Source organism: Macaca mulatta, chromosome 8, assembly GCF_049350105.2.
Source record: "Macaca mulatta isolate MMU2019108-1 chromosome 8, T2T-MMU8v2.0, whole genome shotgun sequence".
NCBI lineage: Eukaryota > Metazoa > Chordata > Mammalia > Primates > Cercopithecidae > Macaca > Macaca mulatta.
Genome location: NC_133413.1, coordinates 154,153,771 through 154,163,027, shown reverse-complemented (window position 1 = coordinate 154,163,027; position 9,257 = coordinate 154,153,771). Strand labels below are relative to the sequence as shown.

Here is a 9,257-nt window from a genome sequence, read left to right as displayed (position 1 = left end):
CACCGCGCCCTGGGGCACATGCTTTATTGGGGCTAGCACTAGAAGCCTGTGCCCGGCAGCTGCACACGCACCGGGAGCAGCACCTGCAGCTGCTCGGCTGGCGGCCACTGGACCTTGGTGACGAAAAAGAGGCGGAAGTGCTCCAGGCGCTGCTCCTGGAACTGCGTGGGGCTATACTCTGGCCCATCCGTGGGCCGCAGCAGCGACAGGTACCTCTCCTGCTCCAGCAGGCCGCGGCTCAGCAGTGCCTGCGCCAGGCCAGGCTGCACCACCTCCAGCTGCCGCTGCACGGCTGGGAACAGGTCTACCTCACGCAGGTCGAACACCAGCGGCTTCCCATACCTGCCCCATGAGGCTGGTGAGGCCGGGGGGGGGGCTGGGGGGTGGGGGGGGTGTACCTGACCCTGCCTGCCTCACCGCAGAGCCCCCAGGAGAGCCAGCCGCAGCCTCTCCGGCTTCAGGTGCTCCGGGTTCACTGTGTCCACATAGTTGGTGTCCTGGTAGCGCAGGAAGGTGGCTGCCTGGCCCGAAGGGTCAATGACAAGAGGCCACCTGGGGACACCCATCGAGTCACTGTTCTGTCCAAACCCCAAATCGCCCACATCTGGCCCGGAGCACTGACCGGCCATCGGCGCGAATGCGGTTGCCCACATCTTTCATCAGCACGTCGTGCAGCTCGGTGACCTGGCACTTCAGCCCGGGCGCCTCTTCCTCCCCTGTAGGGGTAGCAGAGTGCAGCTGACAGGCAAGCCCAATGCTGGACCCCGCCCTGGGCCATATCTCCCAGCCCCCAGCCAGTGCCCCATGCCAAGCCCACCCTCCTGCGTCTGCTCCCGCAGCTCCAGTCTGGCCATAGCCAGCGCCTCCTCGGCCTTCTGGGCCTCCTGCCGCAGCCTGTCCACCTGGGCCTCTGCGTCCTTGATGGCCTGGAGAAGGGGGCCACACTGACAGTCGCTCGCCCTGCCCCACGCTCTGGCTGGAGAGGGTACCTGCCTGAGCCTCCTCCCCACCCCACCTCGAGGAGGCCACTGTTGACTGGTGACTCCCCATGTTTAAGAGGGAAAAACTCCAGGCCTGGCGGGGGAGGAGGGCCTGGGCTGGTGTGGAACAAGGAGAGGGGGTAAGGGCGCAGGGGCACAGCAAGTCCACCATGGGCTCCCACCTGCAGCGTGAGCTTGGTCTTGTCCATGCACCTCCACTCACACTGGTCGTGCTCTGTGATCCTCCGGCTCAGCTCACAGTACGCCTGTTGCAACTGGGTGGGTGTACGGGCAGGCCCTGGCAAGGCTGGCCCTGGCAAGGCTGGCCCTGGCAAGGCCGGCCAGTACCCTCCGACCAGGTCACTCCTGGCCCAGGGGCCTGAGGGCACCTCCCCTCCTAGCTCTTCCCCCAGCTTCCTGGCCCTCCCTCGGCTCCCCCTCCTCCCCACTCTGCTCTCCCTTCTTTTCTGGCTCCTCCCTGAGGACACACTCACCTCCTTGTGACACTGCTGCTGCTCCCTGGCCAGCTGTTGGACCTTGAGGGTCATGCTAGGGAGCGGGAATGAGCTGGGGCAGAGGCTTCCGCCAGCGCCCCCACCAGCACCCCCTGCCCACGCTCCCTGCCAGCGCCCCCACCAGCACCCCCTGCCCGCACTCCCTGCCAGTGCCACCAGCCCCCCCACCAGCACACCCTGCCCGCGCTCTCTGCCCACGCTCCCTGCCTGCGCTCCCTGCCAGCGCCCCTTGCCAGCACCCCCTGCCCACGCTCCCTGCCCGTGCTCCCTGCCAGCGCCCCTCGCCAGCACCCCTTGCCAGCACCTCCCACACCCCTCCTGCCTGCCACACCGCTTGGCCTCAGCCTCCTTGTGCCTCTGGGCCTCCTGGGCCCGGCGCTGCTGCTCTGCCTCCATGTTCTGGAGCATGGCCTCCGTGAGGCTCAGGTCCCACGAGTGCAGCACGCTCGCCACGGTGTCCAGTGAGGCCACCTAGTGACAGACGACATTTGTCGGACACTCGGTGCTTGTTCTGAGTCTTCTCAGCCTGGAGAGGAACGGTTGCTCTCCCATTTGGGAGAAAGGGTGCCATTGTGCAGAAAGGCCTTAGTGCTCACAGCTGGTGCATGGTGGGCCCCAAAGCATGAGCCACTGTGGTACTGCTGTCCCCAAAGCCCAGACCACCCGGAATTCTCCTGGGCTTCCTGACCAAGTCCAAGCAGGAACCTGCTTCTGTGGCTGGGTTTCCAAAGGCTTCCTTCCCCTTCACTCCCCCAGGACCTGGCCCAGGCTTCCTGCCTCTGCCAGACTCAAGTACACGCCTGAGGCCTCGGCTGCCACTGCTGCTTTCTGAGTAGGAGGCTGGCCCACAGGACATGCACCCTGGATCTCCCTCCTCTGTGGTCTCCCGTAGATCTCTGCCTGCAGGACACAACCCTTGGGACTGCCGCTGCCTCTCACCCTCCTGAGTCCCCATCACTCTAGGAGCAAGGAGTGGGTGCAGAGAGCCGAGCTCAAAGCCCAGCTGCCCTGGGTGAGTCCCTGACGTCCTGTGCCGGGGCCTCCTTGTCTGTGGAGCAGGGATGATGCGTGGAGGGGTCGCAGTGAGGAGGCAGGAAGAGCAGGAGCTCAGAGCAGGTCCACGTGCGCCTGGTGGCGGGCCAGTCCCAGCGTCACCCTTGACCAGGAAGCTGTGCATGGGTGTTTCCGTGTGTGAATGCCACTTGCCCCATCCTGCTCTGGGAAGGCAGGGTGACCAGGGCCTGCCGTCTAGTGTGGCGAGCTCCCTAATGGCTGGATGACAGCGGAAGGAGGCAAGGCAGTAGCTGAGAAGGGCCAGGTGGGGCAGGGAGACTCTTGTACTCGGAATCAGGCCTGGGAAACAGTTGGGGCCTGAGGAGCTGCTGGCTGGAGAGCAGAGGCCTGGGAGAAGGAGAGCAGGTGGCTGAAGGTGGGTGCCACAACCAAGAACAGACCGAGAGGGTGTGGCAGGCCTGGCAACGGGGCCAGGTGGAGGTGGACAGACACGGGCCACGGAGCAGGCAGAAGGCACTGCATTAGGGGTGTGCAGGTGAGCGGCCGGCGTTCCCATAGAGAAAGGGGTTCATGGCGTGGGAAGGATGAAGCCAGGATGAGGGGAAAGGGGTGGGGAAGGATGAGTTCCCTGTAGCTCTTCCAGGGAGACTGGCCGCAGACAAGTGCAGCCAGGGAGACTGAATGTGGGCAGAACCAGGAAGAACTCACAGAAGTGTGGGAGGGAGGGGGACAGAGCAGACGAGAACGAGAGAAGCGGTGGCGCGGCGTGGCCTCAGGTAACCACCATCCTGGCCGAGCTGGTGCCGACTTAAGCATTTGTCTACAGATGCAGGGAGCAGAGATGGAGAGAAGGGGCAGTATAGGGGGCCTGCAGGTCTGCGGGGGGCCAGGGACATGCAGACAGGTGGTAAACTCACCTCCACGGCCACCTGATGGATCCACAGGCTGACAACAGCCTGAGGACCGGCCCTATGCTATCTGCTTCCCAGTAGCTGGGACCAAAAGTTCAAAGCCCACCAGGGCCAAAATCGAAATTTTACACAGACGTTTGCTTTAAATAGAGCCCAAATATGCATATTTCTAGACATTTAGACCCTGCTTCTTTGCATACCCTGCAAAACTGAACCCGCATCTGCCAGTGGTGGGTGAGACAAACCCTGGGGCTACAAAAACCTTCAGGCTGGGCTGCCTTCTGGAACTCTCTGGTGCCCCGTCCTGCTTCTGAGCAGTTTCCCGTAGGTGCCAAGCTCTCTGTGAAAACCTGTCCAAGTGCGGCCAGAATAACGCTCACTGCGTGCTGCTGCCCTCTCCTGGTCCTTCTTCCTCCATCAGCCCCCAAATCTCCAGCCTCTGTGCCTCCTTCCCCGGCAGCCAGAGGGGCTCCTTCCTTGTCCCCCAGGATCTTACACTGGCCAGTCTTCCTGTCTGGAAGCTCCTCAGACGTTCACAGCCCTCATTCCCTCCCCTCCAGGTTTTCCCTTGTACGTCACCTTCTCAGCAAAGCCCACCTTGGCCACCTTTCTTAAAATTCCAGCCCAGCCCTGCCCGCTCTGGTAGCCTGGTATCTCCACTGCACTATGAGTTGTGACAGAAGGGACTTTGTTTTGTTCAAGGATGTGCCCTAAGTACCTAGAACAGTGCCCAGCTCAGGTCTTCTGTCAGTTGGTCCAGTGGCTGGGCTAATGCACGGATGAGTTAATTCATAGATTAGCGTACACCTGATTGTTTGGACAGATAAATGGCTAAATAAATAGGAGAGATGACTATAGAGACATATTCATTTATGGACATTCCTCTGCACATTCATTTATCAATGACTCTGTCTACATTTGTAAATATAAATTTGCAAATATAAACATGTGGGTGGGGCCGGGCGTGGTGGCTCAAGCCTGTAATCCCAGCACTTTGGGAGGCCGAGACGGGCGGATCACGAGGTCGGGAGATCGAGACCATCCTGGCTAACACGGTGAAACCCCGTCTCTACTAAAAAATACAAAAAACTAGCCGGGCGAGGTGGCGGCGCCTGTAGTCCCAGCTACTCGGGAGGCTGAGGCAGGAGAATGGCGTGAACCCGGGGGGCGGAGCTTGCAGTGAGCTGAGATCCGGCCACTGCACTCCAGCCTGGGCGACAGAGCCAGACTCCGTCTCAAAAAAATAAAATAAATAAAAATAAATAAAAATAAAATAAACGTGGGTGGGTGAGTGAAGGAATTTATGAATATGCACATTTAATCCTCACTTTGGGATCCTAAGGACAGTAACCTCAGAGTAAGGTCGACTTCAGCTTAGCTTCAAATCCTCTTAATCCCTGAAGTTGGTGAAGTGACTCCAGACTTTTGGTACCCCCAATACATGGCAAAAGCTAAATCCTCAGGAAAAAAGAGTGAAAAATACCTTTCTAGGCTTCAAATTATTCCTACCAATAAAACATGACATGGCCAGGCAAGGTGACTCATGCCTGTAATCCCAGCACTTTGGGAGGCCGAGGCATGCAGATTGCTTGAGCCCAGAAGTTCAAGACCAGCCTGGGCAACATGGCAAAATCCAGTCTCTACAAACAAATAAAAAAAATTAGGCCAGGCGCGGTAGCTCACGCCTGGGATCCCAGCACTTTGGAAGGCCGAGGTGGGCAGATAGATCACAAGGTCAGGAGTTTGAGACCAGCCTGGCCAACGTGGTGAAACCCTATCTCTACTAAAAATACAAAAATTAGCCAGGTATGGTGGTGTGTGCCTATAAATCCCAGTTAATTGGGAGGCTGAGGCAGGAGAATTGCTTGAACCTGGGAGGCAGAGGTTGCAGTGAGCTGAGATTATGCCACTGCATTCCAGCCTGGGTGACACAGCAAGACTCTGTGTCAGAGAAAAAAAAAATAGCTAGGCGTGGTGGCTCAAGCCTGTAGTCTTAGCTACTTGGGAAGCTGGGGCAGGAGGATCACTTGAGCCCAGGGGGTCAAGGCTGCAGTTAACTGTGATCACACCACTGCACTCCAGCCTGGGTGACAGAGGAAGACTCTGTCTCAAAAAAAAAAAAAAAAAAAAAAAAAAAAAAAAAAAAAAGATACAATAAAAAGGCACAGGAAAATACAAGACAATATAAACAAAAATCTGCAGAAACTACAAATGATAGAAATAGCTCCATGAGGGATCAGGATATTAGAGTTAGCTACAGATTTTCAAAAGCTATATTTACTGTGCTCAAAGAGAGAGACTACATTGAGAATTTTAGCAGAGAGCTGGAACCAAATAAAATTTTAGACATGAAAATTAAAATAACCAAAATTAAGAACAAAGTGCATGGATTTAATAACTAGCTAGATGCAGCTGAAGAAAGAATTAGTAAACTGAAAGACATGTCACAAGAAAATATCCAGAATAAACTCAAACAAAAGGATGGAAAATATAGAAAAGGGTAAAAAACTGTGGTAGTTATTAGTGCTGATCATCAAACATGTCCATCCCTCCACCTTCTAGACATAGGATAGGATTAAACTTCCTGACCAATTTGTGGTTTCAGTGGAGCCAAATGACTAGATGTGACCAATGAGCTATAAGTAGAAGTGTTTGTGCTAGACCCTCCTCAGCTCTTTCCCTCTGGTATACTGACCAGCAATATTCAAGATGGTGGTTGCTGTGTCAGCCTGGGTCCCTGAAAGACTACAATTAGCAGAAGCCCCCTGTTAACCCTCAATGGACATGTAGCATAAGTAAAAAATAAACTCATTTTGTTTTATGCCATTGAGATTTGGAGACTGCATGTTCCACAGCACATCTGTATTAGTCCATTCTCACATGGCCAAAAAAGAACTACCTGAGACTGGGTAATTTATAAAGAAAAGAGGTTTAATTGACTCATGGTTCTGCAGGCTGTACAGGAAGTGTGGTTAGGGAGACCTCAGGAAACTTACATTCATGGCAGAAGGCCAACGGGAAGCAGGCACATTTTACATGACTAGAGAAGGAGGAAGAGAGAGCAGGGGGAGACGCTACAGACTTCTAAACAACCAGATCTCATGAGAACTCACTATCATGAGAAGACCATGGGGAAATCAGCCTCCATGATCCAAACACCTCCCCCCCAGGCCCCTCCTCCAACACTGAGGATTACAATTCGACATGAGATTTGGGTGGGGACATAGATCCAAACCATATCAACATCCTAGTCTATCCTGGTGGATACAGAAATGTAGAGGCTATGGTGAGATCTACTATCTGTATATTTGGAGATTGAGATTAAGGGCAGAAACAGAGGTAATGACTGAGAACTTTCCAAAACTCACTCATGAAGAAAAACAAGGTGGGAAGACTTGCTTTTATCTAGTACAAGACTTGTTATGAAGCTACTGTAGTCAAGACATGGGTATTGACACAGGATAGATCAATAGACCCATGAAACAGAACAGCAATCCCAGAACAGAGCTGTAAGTATATAGACACTTGACTTAGGGCACAGGTGATGGTGTAGAGTGAGGAGGGCAGTCTTTCACAAAGACTGTGCGTGCTCTCAGGACAATTATGCATCCATATGAGACATAAACAAGCTTGAACATGACCTTTCACAAGACGGACCAAAACAACGTACAAAAATCTATTCGAGTGGATGATGGCTTTAAATGTGAAAGATGGGCCGGGCGCGGTGGCTCAAGCCTGTAATCCCAGCACTTTGGGAGGCCGAGACGGGCGGATCACGAGGTCAGGAGATCGAGACCATCCTGGCTAACACGGTGAAACCCCGTCTCTACTAAAAAAAATACAAAAAACTAGCCGGGCGAGGTGGCGGGTGCCTGTAGTCCCAGCTACTCGGGAGGCTGAGGCAGGAGAATGGCGTGAACCCGGGAGGCGGAGCTTGCAGTGAGCTGAGATCCGGCCACTGCACTCCAGCCTGGGCGACAGAGTGAGACTCTGTCTCAAAAAAAAAAAAAAAAAAAAAAAAAAAAGAAAATACCTTTATGTCCTCGGGAGAATGGAGAGAGTTCTTAAACTGACATGAAAAGCACCAACCATAAAGGAAAAGAATGATAAAATTTACTACAGTAAAACAAAATTTTCCATCAAATTATAACATTAAGAAAGTGAAAAGGCAAGTAAGACAGAAGACACCTATAACACATATAATTGATAAGGAGTTTAATCTAAAATATATAAATAATAGGTCCACAGAGCAATAAGAAAAATAAATCAGGCAACCCAGAGAAAAATGTTTGCTAATGCTAATAGGTACTACTATAAAAACGATAGCTAACTGGCTAATATGCATAAGAGTTCTCACCTTCATTAATTGGCAGGGAAATGCAAGGTAAAACTGCAGTGAGACACCACGACACATCCACCATGAGTCTGTATTAAAAAACACTGGCAATCACAATGTCTGTAAGAGCATGGGGCAGTGGGACTGTAACATATCCTCAGTGGGAGCAGATAAACGGGTACAACCATTTTGGAAAACTGTGCACATGTGTACCAAGAGACACATACAAGAATGTTCATAGCAGCATCATTATAACCAAAGCCTGGAAACAAACTGAACGTTTATCAGCAGTAAAATGGATATGTTGCAGACATTTATATAATTAAAGTCTCCATAACAAAGTGAATGAACTATAGCTACAGGCAACAAGACTGAATCTCACAAATATAGCCTGTGATAGAAGAAGCCAGATACCAAAGATCAGCTGCCATATAAATTCATTTACATAAAGCTCAAACACAGTAAAACAAAGATATATTATTTTTATTTATTCATTTATTTTTGAGACAGAGTCTCGCTCTGTTGCCCAGGCTGGAGTGCAGTGGTGTGATCTCTGCTCACTGCAAGCTCTGCCTCCTGGGTTCATGCCATTCTCCTGCCTCAGACTTCTGAGTAGCTGGGACTACAGGCGCCCACCACCACACCTGGCTAATTTGTGTGTGTGTATATGTGTGTGTGTGTGTGTGTGTGTGTGTGTGTGTGTGTGTGTGTGTTTAGTAGAGACGGGGTTTCACAGCGTTAGCCAGGATGGTCTCAATCTCCTGACCTCGTGATCCACCTGCCTCGGCCTCCCAAAGTGCTGGGATTATAGGCGTGAGCCACTGTGCCCAGCCTAAAGCTATATTATTCAGGCACTCATTTAGGAATGAATGGATGAATCAGTAAGTGGATGACAAAATGAATGAATAAATGAGGGATGATTTAATGATGTAATAAAGAATAGAATAGATAAAGAAAAGCAAGAGGCCGGGCACAGTGGTTCCCGTCTGTAATCCCAGCACTTTGGGAGGCCAAGGTGGGCAGATGACCTGAGGTCGGGAGTTCAAGACCAGCCTATCCAACATGAAGAAACCCTGTCTCTACTAAAAATACAAAATTAGCCAGGCGTGGTGGCACGTGCCTGTAATCCCAGCTACTCAGGAGGCTGAGGCAGGAGAATTGCTTGAACCCAGGAGGTGGAGGTTGCAGTGAGCCAAGATCACACTATTGCACTCCAGAGCCTGGGCAACAAGAGCAAAACTCCATCTCAAAAAACAAGAAAAAGAAAAGCAAGAAAGTAAGCACTGACAAACCCACAGTCAACATTATACTGAATGGGCAAAAGCTGGAAGCATTCCCCTTGAAAACTGGCACAAGATAAGGATGCTCTCTCCTACCACTCCTATTCAACATAGTATTGGAAGTTCTAGCCAGAGCAATCAGGCAAGAGAAAGAAATAAAAGGCATCCAAATAGAATGAGAGGACGTCAAAACTGTTTCTTTTTGCAGACAACATGATTCT

General features: G+C 52.2%; 1 protein-coding gene and 1 long non-coding RNA gene across 29 annotated transcripts in view; one reads left to right on the top strand and one right to left on the bottom strand.

The window, feature by feature from the left end:
- Positions 1 to 7: 7 nt before the first annotated feature.
- Positions 8 to 9,257, bottom strand: part of IQANK1 (IQ motif and ankyrin repeat containing 1) — a 62,280-nt gene continuing 53,030 nt past the window's right edge. For 9 of the 28 annotated variants that reach the window (XM_077944465.1, XM_077944466.1, XM_077944483.1 and 6 more), the window contains 6 exons: positions 1,475 to 1,966; positions 1,163 to 1,255; positions 818 to 926; positions 623 to 716; positions 418 to 552; positions 8 to 342 (listed from right to left, as the gene is read on the bottom strand). In XM_077944465.1, coding sequence (XP_077800591.1) covers positions 39 to 342; positions 418 to 552; positions 623 to 716; positions 818 to 926; positions 1,163 to 1,255; positions 1,475 to 1,966 — 1,227 coding nt within the window. In that variant the 3' untranslated portion in view covers positions 8 to 38. Of the gene's footprint in view, positions 553 to 622; positions 739 to 817; positions 927 to 1,162; positions 1,256 to 1,474; positions 1,967 to 9,257 lie in introns of all 28 variants that reach the window. The other 19 variants (XM_077944475.1, XM_077944480.1, XM_077944484.1 and 16 more) reach the window with 18 other exon arrangements.
- LOC144330908 (uncharacterized) lies at positions 608 to 4,315 on the top strand. Its single transcript, XR_013397548.1, has 3 exons — positions 608 to 745; positions 840 to 1,038; positions 2,252 to 4,315. It is a non-coding gene; the product is annotated as an uncharacterized LOC144330908 (long non-coding RNA).